The sequence below is a fragment of the Thunnus albacares genome, chromosome 12 (genome assembly GCF_914725855.1).
Source record: "Thunnus albacares chromosome 12, fThuAlb1.1, whole genome shotgun sequence".
NCBI lineage: Eukaryota > Metazoa > Chordata > Actinopteri > Scombriformes > Scombridae > Thunnus > Thunnus albacares.
In genome coordinates this window covers 18022122-18043319 of record NC_058117.1, presented here as the reverse complement: position 1 = coordinate 18043319, position 21198 = coordinate 18022122, and the positions used below count along the sequence as shown (strand labels likewise).

Below are 21198 nucleotides of genomic sequence, written 5' to 3'. Positions count from 1 at the left end.
CATTGCATTGTATCACAAAATGTACTTTATTTATTTATTTATCTATGTATTTAAACATAAATGTTACCATTTGATGTACTGTGCCAGTTAGCTTATAGCTAATTTTTATCTGCAGTCCCTTAGGCAGGTCACAATTAAAACATATAACAGCACAATAACAAACAGTACATAGCAAAAAACACACAGGACACATAATACAAAATATAAAGCTACACACAATAGCATATCACATACATCCACAATGTCAACTAGAACATGATTTTTTTATGATACATATAACAAAGCTGTTTAATTTATCCTTATAGCAACATACTTACAAAACTATTTTTTTCATGCTACAACACTCAATCACATACAGATTACAGAATATTCGAATCTGCTTGTTGCAACTCTGCATAAAAACTGCAATCTTTGGAAATCTTGGAATCTTAACCAGAATTTAAAATTAAGTTCTGTGGGTTTGAAAAATGCTTGGCCACACAAGATATGTTTGAATACTGGACCTGCATGTGAAAGTCACTGAAATTAGTTTAAATCATTCCCATATGGAAATTCTCTCTTCATCTGCACCAACAAGAACCCACAGGAGGTTCATAGAATAGTCTATACCAACAAATGTAAGGATTTGAACCTTGAACTTCTGGTCAAAGAACTGCCTTTTTATTTAAAATGTTGCGTCAGGATTACAACATATCTGTGGACATTTTAAGGACTACAGTGACCTCCTGTACAGTGGCCCCTTGCATGGTGAGTGTAACTGAACTGTTAGTCACTGTAATAAAAAAATAAAATCTTTTTGTCACATATAGTGGAAAAGTAACGCACACCAAAGGTTGTAGTAGGGTGCTGATCACTGGAAGCAGATTCAAAAACAGGAAAAAAGTGTCACATACTCTGACTCCATATGTATTTCTCTTTTATTTTGATGATGTTGCGGCCCTCAGGCCTTCTTCAAGATCAACAATCAGGATCAGGATCAGATCTTTTTGTCACAACACTTTTGACTTAGGTGATATATGATGGTGCAAGAGCTGCAGAGGAGAAAAAAGGAAACACCCATTTGTTTCCACTGATGTCTTTGGCTGAAATAAATTATGGTGATACAGTGACCTCTAGGGGAAGTTCAGCTTTATAAAACTTAACCTCCTTCATTAAAAGATCAGCTTAGCTAAATTATATTAAAATAATCAATACACAGAACAGAAACAGAGACAATGGCCCTGGGTAATCCAGATGTGCCTATGGAAAGTTTTCAGTATATCTTACCGTTAGTAGAAATACAATTTAATTACTGTTGATGTTGCTTTTACAATTTGTAATACACAAACTCCTACACATTTTAGTAAAAGTTTGTCATATTGTGCATCAGAAATTGCATTGACAGTTATGACGGTACTAAGCATAATTTTCAGTCAGCCAATTTATGTAGGACAGATTTATCAATGTTAATACATAATGTACAGAGATGATATTTGAGATCAAAATCTAGACCATGTCCCAGAACCATACACTAAGTAAAACTGGAAGAATGACAGCAACCCATGTCCATTGATTAAAATCAAGACATACTAAAAAAAAAGAACACTAAAGGATATAAAGGTATTGATTGTTGTTTGAGAAAAAAAAGACAATCTTTTAATGTAACTTTGTACTTTTTTTTTTTTTGCATAGAGCAGATTTGCATTTCTTCGGCTTTTATATCTTAGCTTGCAAATGATATCCACATAAGAATGTGTACAAATATGAAATATGTACATGAAAAGTTCTCTATATATGAAAACTCCAATCCCCAAACTACCTCCTCTCTGCAGCAGAGGAGAATCGTCCACACACTGCAGCCTTACATTAACCACACCCCTTCTCATGTTGCAGCAAAACACTCGACAGCGTTTTTTTCCTGTTATTTTCCCAGAATACACCTTGAAAAATACAGTGACGAACGAACATACTGATGGAAAATTCGACACTAATATGAGATTCTAACTTTTTGAACTTAATCAAAAAGGTGCACATTTTTATTTTTACTTAACTGATCCTAAAAGCAGTATGGTAAATAAAAACAAATAATAAACTAAATATATTAATTAAAAAGTAAAATTTTAAATATTAAAAAAATAATCAAAATGATTCAAGCAGAGATTATCTCTTAATGTTTGACTGATAAAGGGGTTGATTTCATGCTGAATGTTATTTTGATGTGCCAAAAGAATAATTGAATAAACAAATAACAATTGATTTAAATACATGAATACATTTTAAAATACAATTAGAATTAATGAATAGAGTAGTAAAATCTCAATAATTAATTTATGACAGCTAAGATAATATATAAAAATTATTATGAAATTAGACTCACATGATGGGACAAGACAATTTAGCTAAGTTACTATAACTTGCATATTAAATATTTGATGTAGCTCATTGAAAATATACAAAAAAATGACTAATGAATAATCAGAATCAGAATCATGTTTATTGGCCAAGTATGTTTACGCATACAAGAAATTTACCTCCAGTTTAATGATTCAGTGTGATTACACAGAATAACAACACATCAATCTCCAGAATGTTGTACAAAGAATGTCTATAAGCAGGCAAAATCTTTTCTGTAAACTGTTAACAGGATACAAATAATGCAAAGAGATAAATATTGAATGGTAAAAAAGTGACATGTTGCTTTACACACATATAGTAGGTGGTTATGTACAGTATGCACAGCCTGTTCAAATATACAATAATGAATTAAATGTATTGCACATTTTGTGTTTTAGAATAAAATAAATATAATTTGTAGGTGCCGTGGGTATTATAGTTTTAAAGAGTTATTGCACAGTGACAGAGTTAACTATTTATAAGTGTGACGGATAAGCATACAACTAAGCTGATAAATTCAGCATAAAAGGTAGGACACTGAACTTTCAAAGTTATCAAATGTAGAAGTTAAGATAAGCTTACAAAAACAATGTGGTACACTGGCCTTTAGTTGGATCGCTGCTGAGCGGATCGTTTTGAACCGCCCACCAGCAGATGACAACAACAAAACAGACCGAGCACTGAGAGGGTGTTAGCGGAGTTAGCTACCTGAGATAAACAACTGGTGGTTCACTCCGTTTGTTACACCATCCCGAGTGGAGGTTGCCAAATTACAAATTTATTTTATAGCTGTATGGTTAATATGTACAACTAAACATGGCTGCCAGTTATTCTAGTGTAGTTTAGTACAGCTAACAGTGGCTAAATGGCTTGCTAAGCTAGCTCTATGTATGCCAAGCTAAAACAGGTTAGCTAGCTAGCTTTGTTGCTAGCTTGTTAGCTAGCCAACTCGCCCAGGCGAGGTGGAGACCAAGAGCAGGGAGATGCGAGCAAAGTGAGGTAAGACCAACGAAATCATTTATTTAATTAATCCAGTGTGGAACATCACCCTTATACCAATATACGTCTAAACAGGTGTTGTTAGATAAGTTGGCTAATCTTACTATGTTTGTCAAATTAATCGACGTTAGAAACAGCTATATAGCGCTAGCCTGACAGCTGTGTTAGCTAATAGCCAGTTAGCACCGTCAGCGGGTTATTATTGACTAGCAGTTGCTGGTAGCCTCTTCTTTGGCACCGAAACTATGACTAACCGGAGGCCTCGAGGTTAATAGGACCGGTTACGTGTTTCCAGCTCTAAAAACAACACACTTGAACTCGCGTAACCCTGAATGATTGCAGGCCCGCAGACGTCCAAGCCGTTATTAATGGCAATTAACGTAGCTAACTAATAGTGACATAGTCTGTGACAGCAACTTTGCTGTTAAGGTGTTTAAAATGTAACGTAAACAACAGTCAGCTGTTGGTGGTTAGTTAGCACTAACTCTATTATATAATACCGTTGAATTTGGTGTCTCATTAGTGCAGCTTTTTCCCCTTTAAAACGAAACTAATGTGAACTGTCTTTGTGAGGCCGCTAAGAAAGATTGACTTTGTCTTACTGTACTCCACTCACAGTAGACAAATGTATTAGGTGACCTCTTGTATGTCAGAAACTTGACAATAGGCAGTAACCAACGACTGGTGACTCAGCTACTTAGATAATTACTCGGTAGACAAGAAAATGCAAGGGCCTTACAAATTAAGGTGGAAAGGTATATGTTTGCCTTCTGTGAAAACTATTGATACAAACAGTTTTAAGGAATAGAGTATGATAAAAAAAATATCCTTATAATTATTGCCTATGTTGTAACAAGAAAACACACAGAATAGGTATCAATCATCTAGCTATATAGCTTTGTGCTGTGAGTGAATGGCATCACCTGTCACCAGAACTCATTAAAGGAAGACAATAAAATGTAAAAGCTGAGTTTATCAGCTTTCTCATGTTCATGTTTGATTGTGTTTTTTTTGCAGGGTGGCCTTGAATGACTAAATGAGCAAGATAGCCAAGAGCGAAGAACTCTGGGAGATTCAACATGAAGTTGTATGTGTTCCAGGTCAACAATGGCAGCACATTGACATTTGACACTGATCTTGCTGTCCAAACGTAAGAAACTGGCATTATATCAATATTACTCTGAAATATTGGTCAGTACATTTTGGCTGTTTTTACCTAAATATTTTCTTCTTTCTTTATTCTTTGTCTCAGTGTACTGGAGCTTAAACATGCCATCCAAGCCAAATATAAGATTGCAATTCAACATCAAGTCCTTGTTGTCAATGGAGGGGAATGTATGGCTGCGGAGAGGCGAGTCTGCAGCTACAGTGCTGGCACTGTAAGTGTATATAATTTGTCAGGGCATTTTCAAACCTGTCTTTCGCTTGCTCTGATCCAAAACAGTGGATTAGTTGGTAAACTTGTTGCTTTTCCCCCTTGGTTCAGTTTTTTTTCACACTGAAAAAATTCAAGCGAAACAAAATGCAGTTGTAATTGCCTTTTTCTTGGGTCAGATCAATGTTGGATCACATTCTCACCACAAATTGTTTTAGTCCACACCCGAGTATGATTGCTATCTTCAGATCTGCCCAAACTAAATATACCATAGGGGAAACAAACCAGTCTCAGATTTAACCAGACTAAACAACACAGGTTTGAAAACGCCTTTCTTTGTCTCAAAGGTAAACAGGTTCTATATGTTATGCCCTGATCGTTGATGTCTTGCTTTCAATCTTTAGGAAACCAACCCCATATTCCTATTCAACAAAGAGATGATCTTGTGTGACCGGGATCCAACAATCCCCAAAACCACCTTCTCGATTGAGAGTGAGATTCAGGTCAAGGTGGAGGAGTCACTACTGATGCCAGCTGTCTTTCACACCGTTGCCTCGCGAACACAACTTGCTCTGGTAATTTATTTTTCTGGAAACCTGCCTTTCATTGGGACAGTCAGGCTTTGTTTGGATTTGCAATTTGTTTGGAATGTTTTTCTGTTATTGTGCATTACCCTTTTGAAATTAACTCATTTTTAAATGATGTACATTGTTATTAAGTGTAATATAGGAGTAATATAAAATCATTCTAAATGACCCATTAAATATGGAATACCCCTGACTTGTCCTGACCTTGTGCCTCTCCAGGAAATGTTTGAAGTTGCCAAGAAACTTTGCTCTTTCTGTGAACGTTTGGTTCATGATGAACACCTCCAACACCAAGGCTGGGCTGCTATTATGGCTAATCTGGATGACTGCACTCTGTCCTATCAGAAGTTGCTCATGAAATTTGACACCGCATACTCAAATTATCAACAGGACTTGGAAGAAATTAAGTTGAAACTTACAAAGTAAGTATTGCCACCTAGAAAATGATATTTTGTGAACAGTTTTGAACTTAAGTTACAAAGTGCTGTATGCTTATTTGTAATGTCTACATATTGCATTTGCTGATGTAACATTCATTTAAAGTAACAATCTTAGCTCAAGTAAATAACTCAGAAATAACAGTAAAGAAATGTAAGTAATGATATATTTTTGAAAAAGAAAAAATGAGGTTGAACTTGGTTTCTGAATGCAACTTTTCCTGTTCTTACAGGTTGGGGACAGCCGTTTCTGTAATGGCCAGGATACCACTGCTGGAATGTTTGACAAGACATAGTTACAGAGAAAGCATGGAGAAGTCCAGCTCAACCCCAGAAAAGGAATCAGATGAGACAGAAGAAGAAAAATCCACTGACTCTGTGCGCTGTGCTACTGATGCAAAAAGGCCCTCCAAGTTATCAACATCCTTCTCTGCTTCGGGGACAGCCACCTGTGAGCCAACTGGTGACCAGGAAACAAATGAAATGACTGACAGTGGTGGACTGAGAGCTGCCCTACTAGATGATGACACTCCCGAGCTCGCCAACCCGTCCTTCTTCAATGTCACACTATTAGACTGGATCAATGTGCAAGATAGACCCAATGATGTGGAATCAGTTGTGAGGAAATGCTTTGATTCCATCACTCGGGTGAGTCACCGTTTTGTGAATAGGCCTTTTTAAAATAGAGTTCTAAATATGAAGTCGTAAATTGTGGTGGAGGAAATCATGGAAGTCTGAATGGAAATGTTGTCTTTCAGCTTGACCCACGGATCATTCAACCCTTCCTGGCAGATTGTCGTGACACAATTGCCAAGCTAGATAATCAAAACATGAAAGCCATCAAAGGGCTCGAGGACAGGTTGTATGCTCTAGACCAAATGATTGCGAGCTGTAAGAAGTTGGTGAATGAACAAAAAGAACTTGCTCAGGTACGTAAAGGAAAAGAAAAAACGCTTTTTAATTTACTTTCTACATTTTCTACTAGTTTTCAAGATTTGTGCTTACGTGTATCTCTTACAGGGATTTTTGGCCAATCAGAAGCGGGCTGAAAACCTGAAGGATACATCTGTTCTGCCTGACTTGTGTCTGAGTCACACCAACCAGCTGATGATCATGCTGAACAACCACAGGAAGCTGCTAGACATCAAAAAGAAGTGCACCACTGCCAAACAAGAACTTGCAAACAACCTTCAAGTTCGACTCAAGTAAAACCCATAATCTTTCCTAATATTTAATGCCTGTCCTACTTGTTCCATAACTCACTACTTTCCATATATTGTAATTTTGGCCTGTTTTATGGAATTTAGGCTGGTTTTAAAAATGCCAAAGTCAAGAGAAACATGTTGCTAACTTTATGATTTTTGCGTTAGATGGTGCTGCTATGTGATGCTTCATGCAGACCAGGATGGAGAGAAGCTTCAGGCTCTACTCAGACTTCTGACAGAGCTAATTGAAAGAGTGAGGGTGGTGGATGCCCTCAGTACCGTGCCCCAGATGTACTGCTTGGCGGTGGTGGAGGTCGTCAGGAGAAAAATGTTCATGCGCCACTACAGAGAGGTCAGTGCTAAATGTTATTATTGGACACTAATTATGTATTCAGACATCCTGATACAAACAGGCAGGGTCTCTTGCCTCACTGAATATGTGGCTTTTGGGCGTGTTTTTAGCGCTGAACACATAATTTACATATTTAGCTGTAATTGGGCTGTTGTTGTCTGACTTTGCCACTGTGCTAAAGAGAGAATTATGTTGTTCACTGGTGCTTGACAATTAGGTTCATTACCAAATGTTTGTTTTGTTTTGATATTTGAGGGAATACTTGCTTGCTCTTTTTACCTTGCAATTTATCTAACACTCCTGAAACTGTTGAAAATTATAATATGATAAGAGGCATAGATTAACTGGCGTTGTGGCACTGTGTTTCTGTATCTTATCTATCTGTAGAATTAAACCTTGTCTAGATGGCATTTGATGTGGCACATCCTATTTTGCAGGCTCGTGAAGGACTAGGAGTCTACCACAGTGTAGTTTTGGAGCTGTGCCATATGCTGCTGCTCCTCTTGCATAACGCCAAAAAAAATAAAATAAAATAAATATATATATATATATATATATTCCCTCATGTATGTTAATGGAGTGGACAAAATATTAGGAACACCATTGAATATAATGCACCCCAGTACACTACCACCATCCACTACAACCTCAATAATATACATAAAGTAGAATTATCACCTTTCTGACAATGTCAACTAAAACTGAAAATGTATAAGCTTTGTAAATGTAGAATTTATGGCAGAGCTGTTGTGTTAGATTGCATTAAATTGCACAGGTGTACCTAATGAAGTGGCCGGTGAGTGTATTTAGCTTCACCTGACAATGGCTGTCTCTTTTCCCTTTGTATCACGATGCCTAAATGCACTGTAAACATGGGAAATCTTTGGAAACTAATAATGCATTAATTTTGCTCGTATTTGTCATCTCTTTTATACAGCTGATTTTGCTCTGTGACCATATTTGATGCAACAGGAAGCTGCTCCTGTTGCATTTCTTTGCTTTCCCTTTCTATTTTTAAACTGCATCTTTAACATATTTCATCTGAAGAGCCTGATTTATTTGAATCATGAATAACGGGGACAATAAGCCATTGATTGTACAGTCATGGACATAGATATAACTACATTTCCATCTTCCATCAAAGACATGAATTATTTTGATGTTGTAAAATCTTCACTTTTACCCTTTTCAGTGGGCCTATGCACTTGTGAAAGATGGCAAACAGCTGTACGAGGCGGAGAAGTTCAAAAGGGAAACCTTTGGGAAACTCTTCAGTAGGTGTCTTTTGAAAACTCTCATCTGATGACATTTGAGCTGTTACTGTACAACGTAGCGCTCCCTTTGAAATCACAAATCAATTCCGACCAAGATCAGAGCTCTGAGATCTGTTAACTTTTCCTTTTTCAGGGAAGTCATTCCTCAGAAATCGTTTGTTCAGAGGACTCGATTCGTGGCCTCCAACATCATTTTGTGTAAGTTTGAATTTAAGACCATTTTGAGTTGTTGAAATCATGTATAATAATATTTTTACAGTATTTTACAGGGTCTATTTTCTTTTGCTCTGTTCATTGTTGTTCATAGACACGGAAGCCCAGAAGGTTTGATGATGAACTTCCAGACATCTCACTTGAGGACCTGCAGTACTTGAAATCTTGTTGTCCTTTAGAGGTGCAGCCTTTCCTCATGTAAGTCACCAGCTGTGGCTATTGAAATACTTTTCGGTCTAACCAGAAGTGTCCAAGGATATGGCCAACAAAAACGGATACATTTGGAAGTTTTATTTTCCTGAATCTCGGAGGATAATGAGACTTATTAGACTAATTTATGGTAGGTCACTCAACACTTTTGATAAGTGTCGCTCAAAAGAAATTGAAGAATTGCGCAGTGTTTTCAGTAATGCTTTGACGAAAAATTTTAGTTGTCTCCATGGTAACCAGATGCTATCCTCCAGTCAGCTTGTTTAGTTACAATATATCATCCTGATGGGAGTAATAAAACAAGGACGTTACAAGTTATCTAAAGTTACAGACCAAAATATCAATGAGGAAGTTCAGTGAAAACTACAATCTCCATAGTGACGTTGGTAACACTACCCATTCACATTGCGTGACAAAATGACGGTGTTCACAACATAACAAAATCCTCCAGGTGTGTGACATGAAAGTGTTGAGCGACACTTTTTTCTGTCAAACACATTGTTTCTGTTGAGCGACATTTTCAGAAGTGTCAAGCAACCTACCATAAATCAGCCTCAACTCAAGTAATCCAATAATGAATTTTACACAGGATAGTTATCCAGCAAATGCAAATATCTTGCTTCATTAGTCAGGTCTCTGATCATAACTTTGCTGATTTCTGCATTTCTTCACACTAAATCTTCATCAACTAGTAGATTACATTTTCTGTGGATCTTTAGGAACTACCAACTTCATCAGGCACTTCTCAGTTAAGCCAATTTTCCACACCCTGTGTGAGACATCATAGCTCGTAAAATCATACAGAGTATGTTGGTTGAGGAGGGGCCGGGATTCATGTCCATGCAGGGAAATGTATGGGAGATATACAGGCTGCTTTTTTGTTTGTTTGTTTTTGACATGTTATAAAGTTAACGTTAACACAGGCTAGTATGTCCTAATAGCTCTGAGTTGCAACCTCTGCCCTAGACTGCTTGTACTAAAAGAAAACCACATTCTGTCCTTGATTTAATTCCTGGTATTTTTGTAGGGTTCCTACAATGTGTGACTTCGAGCCCTTGAATCACCATGTAGCGAAGCTTCAACAGCTTGTCCAAGCTGCACAGAGTGTGGATGAGATGTCTCAAACTATAACCGACCTGCTAAGTGAACAAAGGGTAACGATGCCTTCACACAATGCATTGAAACCAAATGCAAATAAAACTTTAACTAACTTTGTCAAGTCACATGTCAGCTTACTCCTCCTCTCTGTCTGTCTGCTTTCTCTGTAGAACTTATACTGCACAGAAATACAGTGATGCCTTTGCTGTTTTATTGCAGTTTGGTAGTTTATGGATACCAGTAAAACGTGGAAGATAGAGAAATGTTTGAAGTCTCAATTATGTTGAAATGGATACAGTGGCCATTAAAGTTAGTGGAAATTCAGGCTGATAACTTTTAAACTTAGTTGTAATGTTGGCTTCAAATCATACATTTTAAGCCATTAAACGTTTTTGATTGATAATAGCCCTTTGTACACATACAAAATTGTTCTTAGTATGATTTTCTATTCTTTCTAATTTCATGATTGAACTCAAATCACCTATTTGTATACGCTCTCACCTGGTCTTCATGTCCTCTGTCTTTCAAGGTATCCTATAGTCAGAGCGCCCAGAGATCAACTCCGTTGACCCCACAGTCCACAGAAAGCATACCTGGGACCACCGCATCGATGTCCTCCAAAACCCCCGCTTCACTTAACCTTCAAGGGCCCAGCTGCCAGCCCCTACATGTTCCCGTCCCAGCTCCCTTAGAGGACCTATCTCCAGACAGCATTGATGCACAAACATTTGACTTTGAAACCATTGCCCATCCGAACATGGATCCAGTCCTGCAGCAGGGCTCCCTTGACCTGGATTCTCTAGCAGAGAGCCCGGAATCAGACTTCATGTCTGCTGTCAATGAGTTTGTGATTGAAGAGAACTTGACCTCTCCGAACCCTATCAGTGACCCTACTAGTCCTGAAATGATGGTGGAGTCGCTGTATTCTTCTGTCATCAATGCTATTGACAACAAGCGTATGCATGATACCACAATACTAGAGAGGGAGAACTCAAGGATCATTGTTCTCAGACAAGTTATCGACAAATACCGATCTGCTGCAGAGGAGTCCCATTCCAACTTAAGAAGTGTAAAGGATGATCTGTATCACTTACGAGGTCTGGTATTAAAAGAACAACATGACTTTGGCTTTGTCCTGAGGAGTTTGACCACAGAAGTGCACAACATTGTGGACAACATCTGCCAGACCCATGAACTGGAGTTAAAGGAGCAGCATCAAAGTGAGCTTCTCTCCCTTCGGCAAGAGCTTGAGAAACAGGTCCACACACTAACAGAGGAAAACCAAGTAAACCAGAATATTGTCAGAGACGTGCAGCGCGCCATGCTGGAGCTGGAGGGACTCATGGAGCGCAAAGAGAAAGAACTTACTCAGCTCGAGAGTGAGAAAGAGCGATGGCTTGAGACTGAGAACAGCCAGACAGAGAGGATCAAAGACCTGGAGCAGAAGATCAGCAATCAAGCCGAAGAGCTTGAGACTCTCTCAGCTTCAAGAGACTCTTTGACCAGCCAGCTTGAGAATCTGCACTTTGAGATTGAACGTGGCCAGCAGAAGATCCGGCAGGAGTTGGAGGTTGTTGAGCAGTCACACTTGAAGGATCTGGAAAACAGACTGAAGCAGGAACACCAGGCAGACCTGGAGACCCTTACCAAGGATAACCAGGAGTCTCTGGAACATCTGGCTGCTGAAAGTAGGGCCAAGTTAAGCCAGGCAGCTGATCAGCATACCGCTGCTCTTAGAGAGAAGGACAACCAAATCAAGGACATAGAGGCTCGTATTACTGAGCTTGCAGAACTTCGCTGCAAACTAGAGGTGGAGTTAGCCCTCAAAGAGTCAGAGACAGAAGAGGTGAGGCTCTTATTTGAGGAGGCCAAGATGCAGCAGACTGAGGCTGTAAAGTCCCAGGTAGAGGCTGAGACTAAAGTCCTCCGCGAAGAGCTGACAGATATCAAAAAACAGCTTCAGGTAAAAAACGAGGAGTATGAAGTGGACCTTGCAGAGCTGAGGACTCTCATGAGGATTGAGAAGGACCACTGCATCTCAGAGCTGGTTGACAGACACGAGGAGGAGACTATCTCGTTGCGCAGCGAGCTCTCCTCCCTGCAGCAGCAAGCCCAGGATTCTGTCAGGACCCACGCTGAGGGGTTACAGAAACTTAAGCAGGAATTAGAGCAGCAAGTGTCTGCTCTAAGTGAAGAAAAGGAAAAGCAGTTGAGGAGTTCTCAAGAACTGGAGCAAGAGTTGAGGACTGTTATCAGTAATTTGCAGGCAGAGAATGACCTGCTCTGTAAAAAACTAGAGCAGGACAGACAAGAAGTTGAGAAGGAAGAGGCCTTTAAGGTTGCATCACCAGATGCCTTTAAAGAGTTAGAGCAGAAAAAGGAGGAGATGGAAAAGAGACTGTCAGACAAAATTAGAGAACTTGAGAATAAGCTTCAGGACAGACAATCCTCAAAGAGGTAAATATTTGTTCACGATAACAAACAGCACACAGAAGTCTAGTTATTGTTTTGCACTTTTTTGTGTTTTTCAAGTTATAAAAACTGATGTTGATGGTTTATCCTTGCTCACTGAAATCTGAGATTAAATATGTAAATAGTCTGCTGTACTGAATTAACTAATTCATCTGTTTGTGTGTGCTCTTATGTCCAGAATACATAATGCCTTTGTCAGAATTTAATTGTTCTTTGTACTTTTCAGTGATGCAGGGTTGTCGCTGCACGCTGACAGCCGTGCAGATGCCGGAGCACCTCTGTCTCTAGACTCAGCACTACAAGAGCGGCTGCAGCAGGAGAGAGCCTCCCTGCAGGTCCAGATGGAGCTCCTGGAGCAGAAGAAGAATGAGGAGATACAGAATCTCAAGACATCACTAATCGCAGAGCAGCAGGTTTGTATTTAGGTTTAAAATAGGCTGGAAAAACACTGTGTCACATGAGCTTGAAGTAGATTGGTAACTAAACCTTTATCTCATTTCCTTGTAAGACCAAGTAATGGCAAAGTAATTTATTATGTTTACACACTGCCTGAAACTTTATCAGCACCTCATATCCATCTGCACTGCACAATCACATACAGCTGTTGACTTTGTTCACAATTTGACGTGTGACTGCTTTGGGTGCATTGCGATTCACTTAACTCAGACAGCATTTTTAGCATTTTGAAATATGTGAGCAACCCAATGTTCACATATTTAGTATTTTTTGTAAAAGCATTTCCAACTATGTACAAGCACTGCCTAGTCAATTTTACACTGAGTGAACAGACAAATATAAACCCAATATACCAATCCTATGATAAATACTAACCAGTAAAACCTCTCATTTTTAATATTTATTGACATTATCATTATCATTCAAGTTCAGTCCTCACATATTCAATCTATCAGTTTATTTGTCTGGAAAGCCCAGTATGTTTTGAAGTAAGTCTGTGGTGGCATTAATCTCCGATTAAAGTCTGATTTCTTTACACCAAATGATACCAAACAGGCAGGCGAAGATTTTTTTCAACTCTGCATGGATTGGCATAACTTTTATTAATTATTTTGCTCCTAACTTTTGATTCATCCTTTGCTCTTTTCAAATTCCTAACAAGTCTAGAATTGGTAATTTGTGGCATCTCTGATATCTTGACATATCAGACCTCTTTCTGCTGTCCTCCCAAGACAAAATACAACATATTGCATATTATAATTATACTGTCATTACTATTAGTGAAATACCAGCTGAGCTCACATAATTCTGTTTCATTTTTTATTACCAGGTATAATGAATTAATAAAACATCAGTTATAGAGAAAATACACAAAATATAACAGATTTGTTAAAACAACGAATCCCCATGGCTGCAAGCTCATCTGCATCCTTAGAACTCTGCAGTTAAAAACCATCCTCCTAAATTATTTATATTTTGATCTAGATCACCTGTTGGCTATTAAGCTTTTTTTTTTTCCTCCTAAAAGGTTATTTTCTTTCTTTCTCCAGACTAATTTCAACACTGTTCTAACCCGAGAGAAGCTGAAGAAGGAGCAGATCATCAATGAGCTTACAGAGAAGTTGCGGAAAGTTACCCAACAGCAGGAGAAGGACAAAGGTGAGTGAGCCAGCTTTGAGTGGAGGGTTATGATGTTGTCACGTCTAACACAAGATACTGTTGACACAAATTGCATTTTTGAACCCTGTTCATGTTTAGATATAAGTTGTTGTCTTAACATGAGCATAGAAATGGAATCTCTTATGTTATACTTATTAAATGGTCACTAATATTTTTTCTCTACTGCTTGCTACAGTATTTTATGAATAACCATTCTTTGATGTTATATTGTTATAGTTTGCCATGTTGTGCCTGTCAGTGTTGCTTATTTGTATTAACCTTTTGCAGCTCTGATAGAGACCCTTTCCGAGGACCGGGCTAGCGTCATGCAGGAAAAGAAACACTTGGAAGAAGAGCTTAACCGCCTCCGCAGCACTGCTCTGGTTTCTTCTGCCTTCTTCACTCCTAACCCCTCAGCTCAGGAGGTCACAGAAGCTGGAGCAGGAGCCGCAGCAGCATCCAGAGCTCTGGTTGTCGCTGGAGCCTCTTCCTCTGAGCCCCTGGCTGAAACTGAGAGATTGGCCTCTGTGGCTGCCATTAGAGATGACGAACATGTCGACTCAGCAGTGGAAGCTAGTATGGTGACAGTCCAGTAAGCATCTACTCTCCAATAAACATGTGTTCATAATAGTTTGAGATGCGTCGTAATAATTATCTCACTAGATATAGTTCCAGCTAAAACAGTTTGGCTAGATAAGTTTTAAATCTTTTCCTACCTATTTATCTATGATGATGTTTTTATACACACAAAAAACAGAAAAACAGGGTTACTTGGAACCATGGTTACTGGGAGAAATCAGGACAAGGCAGGAAATTGGTGAACATCTTTACATGCACTAACTGCCTTAACGTTATTGTTACAAAACCTGTGCTAACATGAATTTGGCCAGTCAGTGTGTTTCTCCCAACGCCACCCCTTATTTTTTAACCAAGGTTGGTAAATTATAGGTGTTCTAAATGTAATATAAGAAACCTGTTGAGTGACATGCCACGGTGCAGTCTAAAAAGATGTTTTTTTTTTAGGTCAGAGTGGTTTGACAGAGCACTGAGAGGACAATACAAGTATATACAAAGAGTCTTGTGCAATCAAAGATGAATACCACTGAATTACAGTTCTGTCTTCAGTACAGTGTAGTTGTCTTAAAAAGAATATAATTCTATTCTCTCATCTGTCAATCTGTCTACCAAAAGGGAAAACTAATTTGAAAAGATTGCTATAGACATATTTTAATCCATCAGAGGTTTAAAATCTATTTTCTGCTTCTTCTGCTTTTGTGAGAATGGAGGTAATATGACAGCAAATATAACACAGACACCAGTAGATTTTATTTAGGCACGTATCCATGTCCCAGGTATTTTACTATGTCATAACTGGGATATAATTTTTATATTATTTAGATTGCTGCACTTTTTTCTTGTCCTTTGTTTTGTTTTTTTATCCACAGTGTTATGTTTTAAAAAATAAGTTGGCCTTTTGGCTTACTAAAGGACATTGTATAACATTATTTACCATTTCAATTTATATATATAATACAAGCAAGGAAAGGTATATAAGAAACAATTATGGAAAACTGTTTTGTGTGTAAGTCATATACAACATACCCATAGCAAAGTTAAAACAAACTTTAAGATGGCAGCATTTATATACAATATATAGAACATTTTGTCATGATGATTTGAGATTGGTCATCGGTCAGTGACAGAAAGAGGCTTCTGTGTTGTTGAGGGATTTCAAAAGACCGTGACATTGTGTAAAATAGCTAAAAGTGGATGGACAGAGAGGACATTTGACAGTGGAGGCAGGCTAGGATCAGACAGAGTAAGTCTTCCATTCATTACTATTGAGATTAAGAATTATTAAGTATTTGCAAGATTCAGAATGACAGATTTATCTTCATATTTTAATCATTTTTCACCTTCTACATAATACATAGAGATCTGTTAGACATCTCTGAATACTCTTTTCTTTTTTTGCAGTGACAATATCTTGATGTCAGAAGAGAAACAGCGGATACTCTTACTCGAGAGGGTAAATACACATAATCTATCCATCACATTGCATTCTATTGCACAGCAAGCAAAGATTTTTTTTTTGTTTGTCTCTATTTAATCAATCCAATATATGTTTCAGACTTTACACATGAAGGAAGAAGAAAACAAGCGCCTCAGTCAAAGACTGGTCAGTTAATCGTCATCACTGTGGGCTATGTAACATCTGCACCACTAGGTGGCAGTAGCATGAAAGAGTAGAATCCTGACCCAGGAGGCCAAAGAGCTCAGTGAAGAAAAATCATTTTTTTAGGAAGATTGCTATTTGAATGTGCAAACAGAATTTTAGTGAAATTACATGCTTGAAACACAAACATATGTACTGTTTAAGTGTAAAAAAAAAAATACATTTTTGTTGTTGAAAGGTTCTTTTCATCATCCTTGACATTGCATCATTCATAAGGAAACAACTGAAATTACATTTTAGTATAATGCTGTCAGTAGGGTAAAAGTACTAACTCTAATTATAAGCCTATTTCTAGCAAATTCCTAATCAGACATATGTTAAGTCCTTTAGGAAGTCATCCTTTGCCAGTATTGTTAACCCTTCTCTGTAACATGTGTAACATTGCCCTAATCCTTTTCTTTGTAGATGTCTCAAAGCATGTCGTCCGTATCGTCACGGCATTCAGACAAAATCGCCATCAGAGAGTAAGTGAATAAATAATAACAGAGGGCCCTAACATGTCCCTGCTGATGTGATTTTTAGCAGTTTTTGTTTTTAGCTAAAACCCTGACCATCATGAAATGCAGTATAATTATTCATATTATTATATAATTACCATTAATGTGTTGTCTTTTTGTTAGCAGTTTACAGAATCCAGTGTCATCATCCCTTTGTTTCCGTGTCCCGTCTTTTTTATGTTTCAGTTTCCAGGTAGGCGATTTGGTTCTAATCATCCTGGATGAAAGGCATGACAACTACGTGCTGTTCACAGTTGGTCCCACCCTCTACTTCCTCCACTCAGAGTCTCTCACTGCACTGGACCTCAAACCAGGTCAGCTTCACCTTGTACCTTTTTGTTACCATGATTAGAGCTGTAGTGTCGGCATTTATTTTGTGATGCGCTAATAGAATAAAGAAGTGTCAGTAATTGTTGCTAAAATGCCTTTTGTATCTCAGGAATGAATCAATTTATATCAAGGACTGAACGTATGTCTTCAAATAATACTTGTGCCACAGGGATTTATTTCAGGGTTGTATTTTGCCTACAATTTGCTTTATAAACCTTATGTTGCACACAGGAATTGATTAATGGTTAACTATGTGATTACTGAGTCTGTTTGTTTTGTTTTTTAGCATCAGGGACCTCAAGACGGCCATGGGTACTTGGAAAGGTGATGGAGAAAGAGTATTGCCAGGCAAAAAAGGTATGGAATTAATCAAAAGTTCCGACATTTTTTTAACTCATGTTTTAATGGTTATTTAAGAACCAAGATATTGACATAGAATAAGTGTGTTCCTGGAAGTCTCCTTTATATTTTTTTGTAACGATTTCCACATTGGGGAGGGATTTCATTTTTGATGAATAGACTTGATCCGTGTCAGTAATGCTGTTACATTCATGTATTTATTCGGTTTGAATCTTCTTGCTGTCTCACAGAGCTGTCTCTCTTTTTGTCTCTTTTCCTTCACCAGGCCCAGAACAGGTTCAAGGTTCCTTTAGGAACCAAGTTCTACAGAGTGAAAGCTGTTCCATGGAACAGAAAAGTATAATAGCCAAGTAATGAGCTAAAATGTATATTTATATTGCTTAATTTTTGAAAAGAAACTTCACAACATAATTCATAACTTGAAAATTGAAAGAACTTAAAAATGGAAAGATCGCCATCATGCAATTTTGAGTTTTAGTTCAAAATCCCACCCGCTACCACATTTTTGTTTTCTTTTAAACCCAGATTGTTATTGTGGACCAAATGCTATTAACCTTATTAGGGCATTGCCCCTATACACTGTGGCATTCTGCCATTTGACCTGTGTGTAAAATTGAACAAAATTTGGATGTTAAATATTAGTTCTCATTATCAGCATTTGTCCTTTTGTGGAAAATACTGTGTCATTATCAACATAATTAAATAAAAATATACATTTATTATAAATGTTTATGGAGGAATGTTCATGGCATGCATATTGATATATTTTCTTTGATTTACTTATCCAGATAAATGTTGTAGTTGGAAATGTAGTTAATGCTGTTTGTTACTCACAAAGCAGTATGGCCCTCTGTCAATACTGAAATGTACATTATGACTGACTGATGGAAGCAGTCTTTGCAATCCTTGAAATGCACTTTCAAAAACAATGCTTTTGTTGATTTGAAAAGGGAAGTAATTGAGCTGTCAGAACTAAGTAAATATATCAGCACAAACTTCTCACTATCATAGAATATTGATATGTAGAAAGGAATACTTGTGACTGTGTTTCGTTATTGGAAGACATTGTACATTACCCATCAAATCACACATGTAACAATAAATGACTGTATTGTAAAAGATAGAGTTTTGAAACAATAAAGGATTGATCCCAAACATATTCTGCTGTTTTTGTGATCATGGATAATTACTGTACACTGTTGGGTATTTATAGTTGATGATAAGAAATATAAATTACAATAGACTCACACTTATCATGTTTTTATCATGGATAAAAACAGATTTCTGTATTTAAAAAAATAAAATGTTAGTGACTTTAAGGGCATTTGTAGTAAATAGCTTTTTAATAATGCTTTTAATATTTTCTGGGGGATTCAGGAGTCAACATGGAATAGCACAGTATAGTGTATTCATTTGATTTAGCATTTCTGCTTTTGTGGAAACATTAATGTTGGCACACTGCTGCAGGAAACAGACTTCAAAAAGGCTTCAAATCGGGGCCCAAGAACGATGCGGCCCTCATGGAGAAGGAAGCCCACCAACATCACTTTCCCAGTTCACAGCGGGGAGCATAGCAGCTCTCCGCCGAGCACTCTCTACCATGTGGGTCTAGGGGTGTTTTAACAATGTTTAGCTCTATTTTCTCCATTTAGCATAAGCCTGTTGTCACATTTGGATGGCTCCTTCATAAATTGATGGTGTGATTCCTACAATTTCGGGACAGGCCTGAATGACAAAATATGCAACACAACATTCGATACCGAGGTGGCTGGCAAGCACCAACCATGTGCACTGGACAGGCTCTTAGTGTAAATGTTTACAACCCCCCACTGAGCTCAGTGCTGCTGGGAGTCACTCTCATCAGGCTGAATGGGATTTAACATTGCCATGTGTAGTCTCTTGCTAGTTCCACCATTAAAATTGCCTTTGACTTGCTGTCAAACTTCTTTCTCTAACACTTGACTACTTATCTTCAGTGGTGTATCATAAATTTGGCCGTTGTTAAGCAGTGTGCATAGCAGTTTACAATGTGGTGTGCGTCTTTGTTTTTTTTATTTTTTATAATATTTATTTCAACAGGAATTTATCATTTAATTCAACGAGAAAAGTAGCAATAATGTAATTAAAAACATTACATGTTATAAAGTGTCTTAGGACTGTCAGAATAAAAAATAATGCTGCTTTTCTTTATATAGCACATATCAGAGATATATAAACTAGAGATTACAAAGTGCTTTACAAGGAAATAAAGCAATTAACACAAAGTGAAAATAGCAAACCATAAAAATTTAAATCAGGTCATATATACAAATATTCATGCTGCATATGTATTACATACATACATATACCAACCTACATATAAACATAAACACACAGACACATAATACCCAAATTAATTAAAATAAAAGCCTTTTGATAAAAAAATACATTTTTAAAGGGGATTTTAAATAAGACTTTGCAAGTCCAGGTTAGTAAGGTAGGTCCTCCCAGATTTGAGATCCCCTGACAGTACAGTTTTATTTAAGAACTTGTTCAAATAGACGTCCAGACAATCACAGACAAAACAAAAATTGTCTCCCGCAATTCTCATGTAGACAGCTGATAGTGCTCGGGATTGTAAGACTTAATATTTCTTTTTAACAAATGTTTATTACTTTATATCAACGCCAGGTTACTGTCTGTTGAACCCTTGCAATAAACAAATGCACGAGGAAAAGACAGAAATAAACACAACACTGTACTGACCTTCTGAATGATATACTGTATCAAAATGCAAAACATTTAATGTCCCTTATCACTATCACGCAAAAAAGTTAAAAAGTGATTAACTTTTCTATGTACAAAAGCATAAATTCATCACAAATACACTCCAGTAATTGTATAAGGACAGGTATGTTAATGCAGCTTTAAATGGCATCAGCTGAGATTCAAAGACACATTGTAATGGCTTTTCTTTGCATGTCAATATGCTGGAGGCACTAAATTAAGGTTTAGATGAGTAAATGTGAAATATCAAAATGATGTCAGAGACGATCCACAAAGAATGTCATATAGTCTCAGATCTTGCCCTTTGTTACTGATATCTTCTGTATTTGAAGATAATACATAAGTTGTATTTGATTTTCCAATATCTTTGACACTATACTAGATAGATGGAGCTGCAAATAAACAAGCATTATTTGTAGAGCAAATATATGCATGAACTTCAAATGATGGATAAATGAAAATAAATAGGAAAGCCTTAACATAACATTTATATTTTTGAAATCTAAATGGAACGAGTGTGTTGAAGAAGAGCCAAGAGGCATTAAGGCTGAAACTGCAAACCAAGGAGTAAATCGACTTAATGCCATCACATTTCCACCCTATTCATGCCTAAGAAAAGGGTTAGGGAAAGAGATTAGGTTATATATCTGCTGTCAGGGACTGAAGAGACCAAGTAGAGAACTTCACCTAAACAGAATGATGATCAAACAGACATGCTTTAACAGACATGCTTCATAATCTCATCCGTTATTGTCCCCTCTCTGCCTTGACTACAGGTTCAGTAGAAAATCTTAGACAGG

The 21198-nt window shown here is 37.4% G+C and overlaps 1 protein-coding gene across 2 annotated transcripts; it reads left to right on the top strand.

Annotated features, from left to right (window-relative positions):
• The first annotated feature begins 517 nt into the window (after positions 1–517).
• rb1cc1 (RB1-inducible coiled-coil 1) lies at positions 518–18791 on the top strand. 2 transcript variants are annotated; one of them, XM_044367536.1, is made up of 23 exons: positions 518–747; positions 4390–4522; positions 4625–4751; positions 5152–5322; positions 5554–5756; positions 6005–6419; positions 6530–6700; positions 6792–6976; positions 7142–7328; positions 8521–8602; positions 8736–8800; positions 8910–9013; positions 10053–10179; positions 10653–12580; positions 12822–13008; positions 14101–14209; positions 14498–14801; positions 16187–16238; positions 16341–16388; positions 16851–16909; positions 17129–17256; positions 17559–17628; positions 17896–18791. In XM_044367536.1, the coding sequence occupies exons 2-23, from the start codon at positions 4452–4454 to the stop codon at positions 17984–17986; spliced, it is 4884 nt and encodes a 1627-aa protein (XP_044223471.1). In that variant the 5' UTR covers positions 518–747; positions 4390–4451; the 3' UTR covers positions 17987–18791. The 2 variants fall into 2 exon arrangements, with proteins under 2 accessions (XP_044223471.1, XP_044223472.1); XM_044367537.1 differs by lacking the exon at positions 518–747 and adding an exon at positions 3027–3372 and having other exon boundaries at positions 17559–17629; positions 17898–18791.
• Positions 18792–21198: the final 2407 nt, after the last annotated feature.

Bases quoted from the DNA above. Each gene is read 5' to 3' on its own strand.
- rb1cc1 (XM_044367536.1), top strand. From the start codon at position 4,452: ATGAAGTTGTATGTGTTCCAGGTCAACAATGGCAGCACATTGACATTT. The intron at 10,180-10,652 runs GTAACGATGCCT...CTGTCTTTCAAG, and splicing joins ACCTGCTAAGTGAACAAAGG to GTATCCTATAGTCAGAGCGC. The intron at 13,009-14,100 runs GTTTGTATTTAG...TTCTTTCTCCAG, and splicing joins CACTAATCGCAGAGCAGCAG to ACTAATTTCAACACTGTTCT.